The sequence below is a fragment of the Artemia sp. Qi Xiang Cuo genome, chromosome 7 (genome assembly GCF_049724085.1).
Source record: "Artemia sp. Qi Xiang Cuo chromosome 7, ASM4972408v1, whole genome shotgun sequence".
NCBI lineage: Eukaryota > Metazoa > Arthropoda > Branchiopoda > Anostraca > Artemiidae > Artemia > Artemia sp. Qi Xiang Cuo.
The window spans coordinates 54,798,591-54,816,071 of NC_142800.1; the positions used below are offsets into that span (position 1 = coordinate 54,798,591).

At 35.1% G+C, this 17,481-nt stretch overlaps 1 protein-coding gene across 1 annotated transcript in view; it reads right to left on the bottom strand.

Annotated features, from left to right (window-relative positions):
- Positions 1-17,481, bottom strand: part of LOC148950449 (calcium-independent protein kinase C-like) — a 54,559-nt gene that overhangs the window by 11,608 nt on the left and 25,470 nt on the right. The window contains exons 5-9 of the mRNA XM_089092405.1: positions 15,157-15,241; positions 8,257-8,396; positions 4,828-5,172; positions 3,412-3,537; positions 580-734 (exon numbers count right to left, since the gene is read on the bottom strand). Coding sequence (XP_088948531.1) covers positions 580-734; positions 3,412-3,537; positions 4,828-5,172; positions 8,257-8,396; positions 15,157-15,241 — 851 coding nt within the window. The remainder of the gene's footprint in view (positions 1-579; positions 735-3,411; positions 3,538-4,827; positions 5,173-8,256; positions 8,397-15,156; positions 15,242-17,481) is intronic.

A 17,481-nucleotide genomic window follows, 5' to 3' on the forward strand; every position in this document is an offset into this window, starting at 1 on the left:
ATTAGCTACTCATAGCTAATTTGCTCTCCTTAGCAAATTACGACTAGGGCTTTCCTTATCTCTAAGCTAAGTGAGAAACTTAGAAAAGCGTTTGGTGTGCTAGTTTGCTGTAAAGCTTGCTACAGCAGGCGTATTCTCGCCCGTGTCTACAACGCTTTTGCGATGCCTCGTGTCCTCGCACTGGCTCCATTTCAGAATATGTTTACAGCTACTGATAAAAAGACTATTAGATCCGTATATTTTCATTCTACGAAATATCCCTTGTGTATACCCCTATGGGCTAGAAACAAAAGACTAGTATCAGCCTACGAGTTTACTGAGCCACTAACTGTGGCTGAGCTGCGTCGCGGTCGCTATTTTAATACGTGTGGTAGGGTAAACAGCTTCCCTTCTGCTATATATTATTAGAAATATTGAATCTATTCTTGGAAGTATAGTTTTCTTTGTGAATGTCTTCTTCTTTCTCCTTTCCTTTTTTGTTGTCTTCTCATCTACTCCATATTGAACCCTGGTTTGATTTTTTGGGTAATAAAGATATTGATTGATTGATACACTGACCATTTGAAATTACAATCTTACCGATAGATAACACCATATTTATGCAGAAACTGAAGAGCGCAAGTGACTTCTGCTGCATAAAAACGAGCTCTGGCTTCATCAAACTTCCGGGCACGTTGAATTTGAAACATCAAATCACCACCGTTTACGTACTCCATGACGAAAAATAGTCGATCCTATAAGGTAAATAATACTTCAAACCTAGCCGATTTACAGGCACCTTTTATATATAACTTGGTCAACTGGTTTAGAGTATACCTTTTAAATACCAGGAAGGATGAATAACAGCAAGGGAATCATAGGTTGACACCAGAAGGTTATTCGGGTCGCCAGGTCTTTTCACTGGGACAAGGGACTTTTCACCCGGTGTATGACATCACGCATTTGTTTCCAGAGCTGAGGATTAGTGATTGGCTGGGAGTTACTGACATTTACCAGTTATATAAATTTGCTTACTTCTACTAGTTAGTTTCATTTATTTATTTTTACAATTTGACAATTTTACATTTTTAAAATTTAAAAAACATTTCTGTTAACAGCAAGGGAATCGGTTCAGTGTCCTCTTTGGTCGTCGGGTTTTTAGGCTTAGCCCACTGGTAAGCGAATTTTCCCGATTAGTTAAATGGTAAGCGAATTATTTGTAATTACAAAAAAATGGACTGATAGTATCGGCACGCATTCTCATGCGAGACCCTCTCAGTCTTTAACACAATATGAGTCTGATCAAACCTTACAATATTCTGTAAGCGAATTTTATTTTTTGTCTACCAATGAACTAAGGAGCCTAGCACCCTAAAGGCACACTGCAATAAAATTTTACCTAAGAAAATAATTCTTTTTTTTCTCCTTACAACCTACACATCCTTTATATAGTAATATTTTGTGTAGCGTTCGATATTTAACTTACAAGCATTGAACTTACAAGCAAAAGCTCACTTCGTGGGCTACTTATCACTTCCCACTTAGGCCTCCAGTTCACGCATATAGCACCTGCTTTGTTCAGGGTGAGGTCTGTCCTGGAGAATGTGTCCTCGTTTTCCTCGAGCTGTGCTTAGTCCTTGGATCCATAGCTATAACTATTAAGCAGGTTTGGCTGAATTCCACTAAAAGCCTAGTGATAATTCCCTATCTGAACTGAGGAAATATTAGGTACAGACCCCAAAAGCGTATAAGTATGAGCCTAGCTCTCAATTCTCACCGCGTTTGATCGGAATCCAACGCTCCCTCCTGTTAGACGGGCTTAAGAAATTAGGAGCTTCCACGAAGGTCAACATGGGCGTCGCAAAAATCGATCACTTCTTTCAATTGATACAACCGATACTTTCAGCCACGTTTGTTTGAGATGGATAACCCCTTCTATTAGATGTCCTGAAGACAAGAATGTAGAATACCCACTCCCCACAAACTCAGAAAAGTCAGGTTGTGCCTACACACTCCAAAAGCAACAATTAAGACAATAACTTTTGCTTCCCCGTAAGTTTGCTTAATACTAAAATGCCTCCTCCTAGCAGATGCGCAAACGAAAAAAAAAACAGAACCCCCCCCCCCCCCCTCATTAGTCAGATTACAGCTATACTTGTTTAGGTCTACTTCTAAGTCCAATCTTTTGCAAGCACACGCAATTTCTAGAAATTTAATCAGAATCAAAGGTTTTAATAAAAATTGAATGAAAATCCAAGTTTGGGTTTGTGGATTACACTTTCAAGGATTATTTTCTAGAAATATAGAAGAGACGCAGAATATCTTATCTCGAATTTCGACGAGATGTTGTGCCTACACACTCCAAAAGCAACAATTAAGGCAATAACTTTTGCTTCCCCGTAAGTTTGCTTAATCTGAAATGCCTCCTGGCAGATGCACAAACGGCAGAAAACCAGACAAAATCCTCTCCCCCCCCCGCGTCAGTAGTCAGGTCACAGCTATACTTGTTTAGCCGTACTTCTGAGTCCAATCTTTTGCATACACACGCAATTTCTAGAAATTTAATCAAAATCAAAGGTTTTACTAAAAATTTAATGAAAATCCAAGTTTGGGTTTGTGGATTACACTTTCAAGGATTATTTTCTAGAAATCTAGAAGAGACACAGAACATCTTATCTTGGATTTCGACGAGACTATTCCAACTTCTATATGAGTAAGACGTTATGGGGTCGCTAAGAAGCTCAACTTTCCGAGCAAAAAAATTTTTGTTTTGTTTATTCTTATACTGTTTTGTTAAAATAAAAAGAAAAAAGGATGAAAAATCGGTAAAATTTCCAGATTTTTTTTTCTTCGCTCCATGATCCCCAATACGGGAAAAAAAACTTTGCATTTTCATCTTTTGCTATTACCAAGCAAGTGATGGGTGGTAACAATACAACAAAACCAAAACTAAGAAAGTAGCAGTGTAGTTTCGCAGCACAATGATATTTCAGCAAAGTCTATGAAAAAAAAAGTTAAATTTTCTTTCTTCATCTTTGCGTGGAATAGCTCAGATAACTTGTTAAAATGTTATTAACTACTCTCCAATCTTCCTGTTTTTTTTTTTTTTAAGTGTGACTCACCATTTCTGAAAAAACACATTTTACCAATTAACTAATTTTGTTCAAGTTCTTACCCCTACAAAAGATAGGATCAAATCCTTCAGACAATTTAAAAACATGATCAATGACAAGACCGGTACTGACTTAAACTATTAAACTGGGTTTAGGCTGTAATTTCCTTTGTGTCGCATAACTTACGTAATGTTAACTAGTCTATTGCGCAAAAAGTGCGCAACAAACAAAAGCGACTGTGGTATGAGCACTTAAAGGCCATAAGATGAGATATTTATAACTAATAAAGGCCACAGATTAAGAAGAAGTAGATACTTACAGGAGTTTGAAAACACGAATGAAGTGCCGTAAGAAACGGGTGTTTGGCCGCAAGAGCGAGTATTCTTTTTTCGGTCAAAGTGCACTCAACATCATCGTCTTGTATTATTACATCCTTCTTGAGCACCTACAAAAAGTTAACAAGCATTAAAATAGTGTAATTTGCCGATACCTAAGCCCCATCCATTCAGAAACTTCAATTTTAGCCGAGTTGGTATTTTCGTTTAAGTAGAACTAAACACCATACAACGTTGTTATCAATAAATCGGACAATAGAGCAATATTAAACAAAGAAGTGCTAGCAAATACAGAAGAGCTATATCTTTGGAGCCTTTTCACTAATTTAATTAGAGTTTTTTATCTTTCTTATGGCACAATTTTTTTATGTTGTTCAAGATCGTGATATATAGCGTCAAATGAAATGTATGAAAGTAATATGGTAATCAGTTTTTAAATACTCCAAAGTCATATCTGTTCACTTTCTAACTGCCCAAACTTAAGGATTAATTCACATAATAAATTGTTTGAACTTATTTGTTTTTACGTGTAGGTGGTACATACCATAGCAAGATGAAAAGAAGCACAAAATGAGCTTTGGAGTTTAACCACTGAAAATTATTGGTTTAAAATATAAGCCAAAACGATCACTGAGGCCACTGATTAGATTAAAAGATACTTTAATCTATTTTCCTTTCTTTCCACAAACATTATAATAAAAAAGCTCAAAAAAAAAAAAAAAAAATGGAATGTCTTTTTATAGACGTGTTGGTTGTATACAGTGTCGTTTATCCACGAAATTTAGAGGGTTATTTTATTCGTTTTTTCTCTATTTTTTTTTTAATAAAAATTCCAAAAAAAAATGCATTTTCAATGAATGTACCAAAAAAAGAAGGTATGTTCAAAATATGAGGGGGGGGGGGGACCAAAATCTATGGAGAGAGGGGATGACAATTTCACCTCCCCTCAACTGACACCACTGGTTGTACATAAGTTTAACTCGGTAAATAGGTTTACCTCCTAATTCTTGCATATATTTGGTTTTAAATAAGTTTAACTCAATTCTTGTTTACAAATCTGAAAACTATTGTAGGATTACAATCTCCATGAACACGTTTTATTGTAAGAGGAAACCGAAGGTAAACAGAAGCATCAAACCTTCAAGTTAGAAGAAGGACAATAAAATACGTTCAAAAATAAATCTTTAGATGGGCTAATATTTGGGACGTCTCCAGACATCTAAGTAAAAAAAGGCTGTCACAAGTATAAAGTAACAATTTAATGCTTTGTGATCGGATTATTAAGTGTGAGATATTTTCTATGAGTAAAATACTCTTCAATGCTTTCAATATTATTTTATTATTTATATTACGAAAATAACTAACTAAATTCATAAATGGTTCAGTATATGGAAAATTACCTTAACTGCATAAACTTCATCTGTTCCTTTTTTCTCGGCTAAAAGAACCCGACCAAAAGATCCTTTACCAAGCACTTTAATAAAGCTAAAATCCTCCATGCTAAGCGACTCTTCTGGTCTCCTCTGCTCCATCTTTGGCTCTCCCTTCTCTTTCACCGGTATATCTTTCATTTTGTTTTTCAAACGATCTTCCATCACTTTTTGGGCTTCAAGACGAAGATGAATTTCTTCGTCATTGCCAATACCAGGCTGATTTACTTCCTCAGTTTCAATAATAATAGAGCCACTAAGGGAAATATTTGTTGTACTTGTCATTTGAGACATACGAGAATCGTGAATTGATATCTAAAAAACAGAAGGAGGAGTAATGATTCGTGAACTAGAAATTTGCAGACAGCAGAATTTATGCTGGCGTTGTTTTTTCTAAAAGTAAGAAATATTAAATACAAAATGAAGCATTAGAGTCAACTTTCAACAGTTTTTTAATATGCACACACATGTCCTAACATCTGGCTAGGCATTTCAGTCTAGGTTAAGGGGTGAGGGTAACTAAATGGCTAGGGGATGGGTTTACTATCTTCAGCCCACAACTAGCTTTACACTAAAGTTAGATGATTTTCTAGAGGGATAGTGAGTTTTATATTTGAACACCACTTCTTCCAGCAACACCATAGTTGTCGCCTACTTCAAATTTGATACTATATTCAACTTCGAATTTATACTACTTAAAAAAATTTTTTTCCTTTACTCTTTTTTTGTTAGTTGCACACATATGTTCAAAGATCCGGCTAGGCATTTCAGTCTAAGGTAATGGGTGAGGGTAACCCACTGGCTAGAGGATGTGTTTACTGTCTTCAGCTCACAACTTTTTGAGTTTTACATTTGAAGACAACCCCTTCCAGCTACATCATAGTTGACGTCTGATTCAAATTTCGATACTATATTCAACTCCAAAGTTATACTAATTCACAATTTTTTGCTTTTGCTCTTTTTTGTGAATGAATAAAACACATTGTTAGACTGTAGATTAGTGAATCGCAGAGCTAACTACGCTAATATTTGCCAAAGAGCTTAGTCAGATCCTAATCTGGCCGCTATCAGCTCATAATGGGTCCGATAGGAATTTGAGCACGTGGTCAGCATTCAACATATAGCTAAGAACAAAAGTAGTATTTTATTGGCAAGAAATTCAAAGAACGGTTCTCTATGTTATATGCTTAATGTGTTTCACTTTTGTTCCATTTTTCCTTCTTTTATTAATTATTCTATCATTGTTAATTATTTAGTCTTAACTAAGTTTATATATGTGCATTCTCTTTTAATGTTTTTGCTTTTATATTTGTCTTTACCATTGATACACATTAATATACCCTTATTTTTTTAGTTATTTATTATTTCATTCGTGTAAATTTTCTTTAACGTTTTACTTTTATATTTGTCTCCACCATTGACACATAATAGCCTAGCGTACTACACAAATTGTGTTAATATTAGCTAAAGACCAAGTTAAATCCTTAATTAGCAACCGCATTGCTCAAAAATTCGCCTGACTGGAATTTCTAGCCAGGTGTGTTTTAAAAAAGCGGTAGAAGAATTAGAACTTAGTGGCTTACGTGCTGGAAATAGTGCAATCTGTCATCAATGGATAAACGACACATGCCTTTAAAGGAAACATAGATTTCTAGGAACGTAAACAAGTGAACATTCCTATTTAGAAATAAAATAGAAAACAACGGATGGAACAAGGGATGCAATATTCAATAAAGAAAAAAATGACGGTAAAAATATATTCTTTTAAATTATTTTGCGATCTCGAGTTTTTTTTTCATCTTTGCTAAATATATAAAATGTTAAAGGGATACTGCAGTCATTTTTATTGCTCCTCGTAATAACTATTTATCCAACAAAACCAAAATTGATAGTTCAATTTGCAAGAGTTTAGCTGGGTAGCTTGGAAGCAGGTTCTTACAAGTTTATGTAATAGCTGCTTATCCCCGCTAATAATTTCTCTTTCTCATCACGATACGAATTTTCGAACTTGTATTTTTTTTTTAAACACAATCTTTGGGATTGAGCGTATGTCAATTAAGTCCATTCTTGCGGTATATAGCGTTTTCATTAAGACTGAAAATGGTTAATTTTAGATTCAAAGTTTAGAAAGGGCAACTGACTGCATCTGTCCCATTTGAACACTGGCCAATGCAGGACAAGATATATAACCAAGGTTTAAGTAAAGTACAAACCTGGATTATAGGCTCAGTTATGCTGAAGTGATGGGTCTTGATATATTCGTGTAGTTCTTCCTTTGTCGCAAACGGCGTTTCAAGTTTATATTATATTACCATGAGTGGTAAAATTATGTCCTATTATGAGGTATGAGGAAGTGTGTTGGCGGGGTTTTTAGTTAAGGTTTGAAAGGATATTCCATTATATATAAATGGGAGAGTGCTTTTCTAGTGTTGAAGAGGCAGTAGGTTTGAGTCTCACCGATGACAGTTTTTTCTCACGAAACTTCGATAAGTAATTAGTACATCTGACACTTAACGTGACACAAAACGTATTAACCTTTGATGTTTTGAAGAGTAGCTTTTACAATGTTCTTGAGGTTATTATTATTTCGGAAGCAAAACAGTTGAAGGAATATTTTAGCAACTAAAACTCAAAAAGTAACTAATCATATCCGACCAAGCTGGTTTTTATTCAAAAGAGAGATGGGTTGACCAACTATTTACGCTAAGATGAATCCTTCAGCAGCGAAACAAAATACGTGCAGTCCACGATTAGTGGGCTTATAGGCTTCATAACGGCATTTGAATCAGTCCTAAAATGTGACATTTTGAAATCTATGACGAAAGGCAAAGTACATAATAAAGTGATAAAATTAATAGAAGCATATTGCGATAATAAATGCACTTCCATGCTAACGGAGACCTATCCAAAATGATCTTGATAGAGCGTGTGTAAGATATGTGTTCTGTGTTCCCTTACCCTTACCTTTTAATTTGTGATTAACTGAATAATGTCAAGATCCACGTTGGGGATCCAAGTTGTCCTTCAGTGATTTAGCAATATAGATGGCACTACTATTCTATCCAGAAGTACCACAAAAGCACAAGCAATGCTCACCAGGGTTGTAATCATCGCTCAATCAATGGATCTAAAAAACGTATCTCTAAAACATAATCTTCATGTCCAGCATATCAAACCCGGTTTAGCCTGTGTACTTGCAAGAGGAAGAAATCGAATTGATGAGCCAATTTGCAGATCAATGACTGAAAGTAATGGAGACGGCTTGGACGAAGTTAAGATTCAAATCATAACTTGAAGCAAGAGTATTGGCCAACCTTAATTCCTGCCTACACCTGAAGCGTCTGAAAAAGTTGCTGAAATATCCCACAATTAATTTGGTTTTATAAAAAATCAACTTACCTTCTTGGGTTTAGCAGGAGGGTTGAGATGTTCGTTTTTTAACCCCATTCCCTTGAGTATCTCAGCAAGTTGTTTTGTGTCAATACCACAGTTATTCGCCACATTTTTCTGACAGCGAATATGTACGTTCATATTACAAACTAGAAATAAAAAATTAAACAAGTTTCTACAATAATAAAATAGTTACGTCACAATCTGACCTTTTGAAGGAATATAGATATACTACAAATAATAAGTACCATGCAGAAAAAAAAAAAACATTATTAGTAATAATACTATTTGAAAAGTCCAATCGAATAGAACAGAAAGCAAAAGGGTAATAACGAGGGATAATAACAGGGAGAATGGGATACAATTGAAGAACTGCTTGAATTAGTCAATAGAAAATTAAAGTCTGAAAAATGAAAAATGTGATGCATAGACAATTTTTAGATAAGTTTAAAACGAATAGCAACAAAAAAGCAGCGAAAGTGGGAGAAAAAGAGAGAGAGGAGGAGGGTAAAGAGAGGCGGGGAAGGGGATTTTCCTGATTTATTTTTTGAAAAAACAAACTTTGTGGAATCTTACTCCGTTGTTTCCGTAGAGCTTAGACTTAGAGCAATTGAGACAGTATGATATGGTTGACTGGAAGTCAGCCATATGTCTTTTGGGTGCAGTTCATCTCTCTGTGTCTGATATAGACCTAAGGGAAAATAATGCTCTAAAATGCAAGCTGACGATTAATGACCACCATAACCCTAGCCATAACAGAATGATATGCAATGAAGTAGCAGGACTTCTTAGCTAATAATACAGCATATCTCCATCAGATGGATGTTCCCATTAGACTGAGCCCCAGGGATACGATGGGAAAAAGAGCAAATGCCCTTCCTTCTTTTATTTTCATTTGATTCAAGAGGGACTTCAATTATTTATAACCAGCTAAAAAAGGGGGAAAACTGCTTCTAAGTAACATTCTCTTTAACAGCGGGCTAGATCCCTTTTCTTTTTGCCACGCCTTCTATCAATCAGAAGTATAGAAACAGCACGTTTTACTTGAATCTCATATTTCTGCAAGAAAATTCAGTGGTTTAAAATATTATTGATGGGAAGCAAGAATTTAAGAAAATTTTCGCCCTGTTACAAACCATTGTTTTTCACCACAAAAAGAAGAACCAATTTTAAAAAATGACAAATTTCTTAGAAAACAAGATAGTCCACTAGTAGAGTAGTAGAATAGTAGAATATTTTTATTTATAACACATACATTAATAAACGTCACAAAACAGCGCACATGCATGGTGGCATAATTTAGCGCTGAAAATATTGCCAACGAAAATACACATCCATTTTCTAACTAAATTTTACAACAACGAAAAAAAAAACCCAATGAACAAAATGCTTAGCATATCATAAGATATTTCTTCCCCAGTCTTAGAAAATGTCGCTTGTTGCTGCATTCTCGAACTGATGCTGGAATTGAGTTCCAGATTTTTGGGCCAGTGTGACGGATGCTGAATCCGCTCTCGATGTCGGGCGAATTTCGCACGAAAAGTCTGAACGATGCGTAGTAGGATAATTATGAAATTGAGAATTAGTTGGAAAAATGCTGGAGAAATTTACAGGTAAATTACTATATTGATAATCGTGACAAATACTAGAGATAGAAATTAAATGAAATTGGTACAAAGAGAAAATTCCTGAAGTCCCATATAGGTGTCTAACTGAAGATCTGCAATCAACATTAAAAAGAATCCTCATTGGTTTATTCTTAAGTATTTGGAGAGATTTGAAATCAGACGAAAAGGTAGATGCCCAAACCGAAATGCAATAGAGAAAATATGGGTGTACGAAAGAATAATAAATAGATTTTAGAATAGCTTTAGGAAAGAAATGACAAAGATGAGTTAGCATGCCAATATTTCTGGCAGTTTTTAACGACAGTGTTTTTACATATTTTTGAAACGACAAAGTTTCATCTAAAATAATCCCAAGATATTTGAACTGATCTACCCGTTTTAATTCAAGACCATTCAAGAAAAGAGAGAAGGTATCTGACACTACTCATCCAGTTCGCGAAAATAACATATATTGGCATTTTTTTTCATTAAGAGCTAGTAAATTCCTTGAATACCAATCAGATACAGTTAGTAACGTACTTTCGAGGTTATGGAAAAGAACTGATAGGTCCCGGTGAGAAGCAAAAATTACTACATAATCAGCAAACATTATAATTTTACAAGAGGCAAAACTTCAGGCAAATCATTTATAAAAAGAAGAAATAGAATAGGCCAAAGGACAGAGCCCTGAGGCACTCCGTAATTAATCGGAAGTTTCGGAACGGAGATCACGAGATTTATCAACACAATCTAGTCGTCTCCCAGAAAGGTAAGATGCAAAAAATTTAACAGCTTGTGTTGAGAACCCATAAGCCTTGAGTTTAAAAAGAAGCAACGAATGATTTTCGGTGTAAAACGCCTTGGCGACATCAAGAAAAATCGCCAACGCGTGTTGACCATTGTCTAGTGAATCATTAATATTTAGTAAAAGCTCATGAATGGCCAGTTCAGTTGAATTTCCTTTTATAAAATCATATTGAGACGTGTGTAAAATCTTAGTATCAAATAAATATTTTTGTAATTGACTATTTGCAAGTTTTTGCAAAATTTTGCTGAAAACCGAAAGTAGAGAAATGCCTCTATAATCTGAAGGGTCAGTTGAACTCCCAACTTTAGATAATGCTGTAACATTTGCGTTTTTTTAAAGCTCAGGAAAAACCCCATGCATAAGCGATAGATTAAAAATATTTGCCAACAAAGGTGAAATGCTTGACACTATTTGCTTTACGGTTTGAGCCAAAAATCCATACTCATCCTTAGAAAAACTCCGTTTAAGCTTCAGAATAACTTTTTCAATCTCATGAGGCTTAATCTCAGAAAAAGAAAACGAATTTTCTGCATGTTGCTCATTAACTGGAACAGAAGGGGAATTCAGTTGTATATTCATAGTCGATGCAAGTCTAGAACCAATATTACTGAAATAATCCCCAAAAGCATTTAAAATTTCATTGGGCTCAGTAACAACATTTTCTCCATTTAAAACAAGGCAATTAACACTTGTACTTTTACGACTATGAGGACGTATCTTTTCATTTATCAATTGCCATGTTTTTCTCATATCCTATTTATACTCCAAAAATTTCTCTTTATATTATTTTCTATTCTCTTTTCTGATATTTTATTTTAGCTTTTTCCTATAAACTCTGAATTCTTCAAACGACTCAGGTATCTGTAATTTTAAATAAATCTTAAATTTTCTATTTTTATGTTTTAACGATGTCAAAATACCTTCAGTAATCCATGGGTCAAATTTCTGCGCAAACTCTCCATGCGAAACTCGTGTTGAAGAAGCCCGATCCCGCAGTCGCATCATTTGATCAATAAAATCTGAAAACGCAGCATTTGCGTCATCTGAGCCATAAAACGAACTCCAATCATGGTCACTAATTAACTGACGTAGAACTTTACAATCAATCCATGTATATCATTTTTTTTTAATTATCCATTGTTGAATCTCGATGTTGTTTATTACTATTATTTAAATTTAAAAGAACACTCACCGGAAAATGATCCGACATATCAGAAAAAATTACTGACGATTTTTCAGCATCAAATAAAACAGGAGAGAAAAATATATTATCTAATAATGTAGCTGTGTTAGCTGTAACTCTTGTCGGCAGAGAAATACTTGGAAGAAAATTAGAACACAACATCATAGTTAAAAACTACTTATTATTTCCAACATCGAGATTCAAAAGATCAAAATTAAAATCACCCGAAATCGGTTTTTTCAACGCTTCTATATTTTTCAACAGCGGTTCAAAAACTAAAAAAAATTTTTTTGAGTTACCCAACGGAGATCGATAAACAGACCCGAAAATAAATGGATTACAGCTCAAAGGTACGACTTCAACAAAAATAGTCTCACATAACCCTTCATCAAATACAGACAAATCACTGAGAATACTAAAAGACCAGTCATCACGAATATACAGATTCTGACCTCTCGCAGCTGACACCTTGTACGCGAAATACACTTCATCCCGGGCAGATCTAACATTGTAAGGGGTGTATTAGCAGACAAAAAAGTTTCGCAAACTCCAACACTGTCTATAGGAATAGATGCAAGCAAGAGTTTCAGTTCATTCAATGCAGTTTATAACTCCTGGGCATTTACATGTAACGATCAGATCGGAAAATCACAACTTTTTGCTTTATCCGATAGAAACTCGCCTGAAGAATAATCAGATTCAGATGGATAATTTACACAAGGCATATCTTTATCACTTCCGGTAGCTGAATTTAGAATAACATCTAATTTCAAACGAGAATCAAGAAAACACTGAAAACGATCCATAAGCCAAACAAAAAGGAAAAGAAAAATTCACCGCTTCTTAGTTTAGACGATAGGTTCATATGACACATTGCGAATCTGAACTACGTCGGAAATTGTTTTACACGGAATGATTTGCTAACCGCACTTGACATAAACCACACCTCGTAAAGTCCATACATTTTTCAATTCAAACTTATTGCGCGCAATCTTGTAGATTTCTTGCCTTTCCCTGGTTAGAGCCTCATTTACATAGATTCGGGAACCTTTCAAATTCTTGCGATTGCGCAGGATCTCAACTGCAGAAGCCTCAGTAAAAAATGTAAGTTCAATCGGAGTTTTTATTTCCGATGCACCTCCCAAACGCCTTGCACCCTTGACAACGGATTTATCAAGATCGAGTCCCATTTCACTGTTAAGTCGAGCTAATACTTTCTCACCAAGGTGAGGCAAATCACGCGCGGGAGAGTCGATCCCAGATACAAAGACCTTAGTTAGAAGAGAAGACTGGTTTATATCATCCAGCTTAGTTTCAAGCTTTTGGAGCTTTGCGCAATTTTGAATTCTTGCCCACAAATCACCAAGTGATTTCTCAATCAGTTCAAATATATCCTTGAATTGCAGATCAATCGCCTCATAGACAGCTTGCGTAACAGTATCAAGAAAATCTTACTTTATCTGTGTCACCGAAGAACTCCCTAATCTACTGCACTGGTCTTTCACTCTCCTACGAATTTCATCCTGTATGCCGTCACGAAGGTTAACAATTTCTGACTGCATCAAGTTAACCGACTCAGATAAATCCCCGGCTAAACCTTCCGAGTCCTCCATAAACAGCCATATCGCACCGCCATCTCTCAGCGCTTCTTCATATTTCTCCGCGTAATCCCATATATTCTCTGACGTTACTATCTTAATTTCGTCAGTTCCGTAACAGCAAACTTCATAATTACTCCCATCATCTTTGACAGGTATCAAACGCGTAATTTTGCAAGGCCACAGCTTGTAATATTTAAATTGGGCAAACGCCCAAATTCCCACTTGCATAGCTTTGGCAAATGACAAAATGAAAAAAGCAAAATCTCTCTCTCAATGCGTCCGCACACCTTGTGTGTATGAATGTCTAACAGCGACTGATGACAGCGGGTGGGATCAAATAAAGGTAGAGCTGAAAACAGCCGGTGAAAAATTTACCAAGTGTCCAAGTTAAAATATCCAAAAAAGTACGATATAACACTCTTGTGTTAACTAGTCAATGACTGAATGAAGAATAAGAAGTTTACTACTTAGTCTACTGACTAGACTTAGTCACTAGATGACTTAGACTACTGACTTAGTCATCTAGTAGTTTACTGACTAGATGAAGATTGGTTCATATATAGATGTCATTGCGGCAGAATATACCGAAAATCGGAATTTATATCCTACAGTGTAGTCCAAATTCGAAAAAGGTCCATGTTGAAGGTGGAAGAATCGTCAAGGTCGACGACATCCTTGCTTAATAAGGATATCAGCTTAAAATTTACTGACTTTCTTTTTTTTATCAGCGGTAAGAAATATTTTGGAAGAACCATAGATATTGCTTGATTATTCTTAAAAGTAAATGAATCAAACAGTATGGGAAGCTGGTAAGAGATAATACTTTAGCAGAGCTACGTGCTCGTACTCTTATCAAGGGGGACACAAATTTATTGGACAATTTGAATAAGAAGTGCCAAGAAATTCAGGAAAAATTTAGAACTTGAGGAGAAAGGGGACAGAAGACCTAAGTACGTGCAGGCTTATGGTACTTACAAACTGATTTAAGATACTCAAAATACTAGAAACACGAGAACTAAAACTAGAAACACTCAAAATCAGCCTTTTTTATATTTCACTTTATTCTGTGATCAATCAATTTTCTACTTGATTCTATGCAGAACATGGGTTAATTAATAGAAATTTATAGAAATATTGGGTATAAAGACGAGCATCAATTCCGAAAAATCTCAAAGTTTCATTACCTGGCTCGGCTAATTTCCTCGAAATATAATTAAGGAAGCGATCGTTTACCATCCTGGCACAATTAGTTTTTTTTTTATCTTTGACCCAATGTAAAGCAAAAGCAAAAAAAGTAGAAAAAAATATATACAGATAATCTTTAGATTTTTATGATAAACAATCATTTTATTGGTTCTAGATGTAAGTCGTTTTTTTTCTTATTATCTCCCCACACTTAGTCATTTTATAGGCTTTATATGTTAATTATTTTTTATCTTATTCGCTTCCTACAGGTTTTCTCAGATTTAGTTATTTTATTAGGTTTAGATGTTTGTCGTTTTTCTCTGTTAGTTTCCCACACGTAATCATTTTATTGACTCTAGATATTGGTCATTTTTTCTATTACTAGTTTCCGATACTTTTCCCACACTTAATAATCAGTTTCCACATTAATTTCCCAAACCATTTTAATGGTACAAGATTTTAGTTGTTTTTCCTCTTATTAGTTTCCCACAATTTTTTTCAAAAAGTAAATAAACAAATAAAAACCTGAGCATTGTAGCCCTTGTTTGAAGAGTCCATACAAAAGTGATCCGCAATGGTCGCAGAATGTGAACCGCTTGTAGTTGTGAATCTAAAAGGAAAGTTTGACGAAAATTAGCCTTCGAAATAGGTCACAGATTAATATATCATAACTTTCAACTTCCTCATTCTTAATAGCAAAACCTTGGAGATGAATTAAAACAGGCGGCATTGACAAATAATATCAAGTGACGTAATGATTATTTGCCCTTGCTTCATTTGAATGTAACTTAGTAAAAATTAGTTAAATATTATTTTTGGGCGTTCTAATTAAAAAAAATAAATATGTTGTCATATCTTAATTCCCGCAATAGTAGCTAGTTAGCGGGCACCAAGGGGTGACAGAAGAACTGAATCTAACAGGGTTGTCACATGTGTTTACAGTGCTGTAAGTAGCAGATAATTATCCCCTGGCCTTTACTCTACTTCGAAGCAAAAGTAATCCAAAACTAAAAAAAAAATCATGGTAAATTGATATAAAACAGTAGAAGAGACTTCCAGCCGGGTGACAACGCTTCTTGACCTGAGAATAAATAGCTGTTGACCCTTTTTTCAATTAGGAAATAAAATCATGGCTAACCATTTTTCTTTCCTGCCTTTACGTTCATGTAAGCCATTATTCTACTGTCTATCAGTACCTTCTGTTTCATTCAATTACTTCTTATCGTTTTCAATCAGACAAGGAATCATTTCTGCAGACGAAAATACAACTACCTCAACTACACATCCTGTTCTAAACTTAAGCATTCTTTCGTCATAGCACAACTACTACATACTACCAATTTTCCACAGGATTTTATAAGATCAAACTATAAAAAAAAGTGAGTTGAAAATCTAAAACAAATTAGCTTATACAGGTCTAATCAAAAAGTATTGAGACTGATATGATTAATCGTAAACCAGGTTTGAGCAAGAACTTGCACGTGCTATATTAATCTAGCTTTATATGTTGGGAAATATATTAGACATAGATTAGATAAAAATTTTCTCAGTCGGCTTCTAGGTGCGACTAAGTAAAGTGTGTTTTTTACGTCCTGTCGGATTTCATTATAGAACAACGAGTGTGCATTTGATTTTGCCATAAACTGGAAAAACAGCTACAGAAACCTACCAAATGTTATCATTAGCTTATGGAGATGAAACCATGTCCCGTGCTCGCGTTTTTGAATGATTTAAACGATTTAAAGAGGGTAGAACAACTGGTGAAGGTGATGAACGCGAAGGACGCCTGTCAACAAGCCACAATGAAAAAATGACCCAAAAAATACGAACAGCAATACGAAGTAACCGTCGTTTGACTCTAAATCTCATTTGGATCAGGAAAAACCATACTGACGAATAATTTAGACATGAGAAGAGTTGCAGCCAAATTTGTTCCAAAACTGCTCCCAAATGAGCAAAAAGAAAACCAAAAACAGATTACCACTAATTTGCTAGAGTGTTCCAAATCTGATGATCTCTTTTTTTTTTAAATCAATTATAACTGATGATGAGACTTGGGTATATGGCTAAGATCCAGAAACGAAGGTACAATCTTCGAAGTGGAAGATTTCTGATTCACCACGACCCACAAAAGCTCGTCAAGTCCGGAGTCAAGTGAAGGTTATATCGACCTTTTTTTTTAAACTATCAAGTTGTTGTTCATCATGAATATGCTCCAAAAGGACAGACCATAACAAAGGAGTACTACATTGATGTACTTTGCCGTTTACGAGACGCTGTACGAGTAAAAAACTCGAGTTTAAAGAGTCTGGTAGTCGGAAATTGCATCACGATAATGCACCAGCCCATTCAGCCCATACTGTACAGCAGTTTTTGGCCAAACATGATCTCCATCATCCCAGTTGTTTCTCAACTCCCCTATTCGCCCGACCTAGCTTTACGTGATTTTTTTCCAAAGATAAAAATGGCGCTTAAGGGTAAACGTTTTCAAGATGTAAACGAAATAAAACAAAATGCGACGGAGGAGCTACGAGGAAATTCTGAAAATGACTTCCAGATGTGTTTTCAAAAATGGAAGGAACCTTGGAGAACATGTATAGACTCGGAAGGAGCATATTTTGAAGGAGATTGAATGTAATCTAAAAAATTATCTAATAAATATGCATATTTTTTTTACAGTCTCTTTACTTTTGATTAGACCTGATATTACTTTTACCTTTTGTTAAGCTAAATGAGTATAAATAAACAAAAATTGAAGCAAAAACAAAGCAGAAATTAACACTAACAGTGAAGCCAAATTCAAAAACAACGTAAATTACCACAACTAAGGTGGTTTGGTCGTCCCTCATC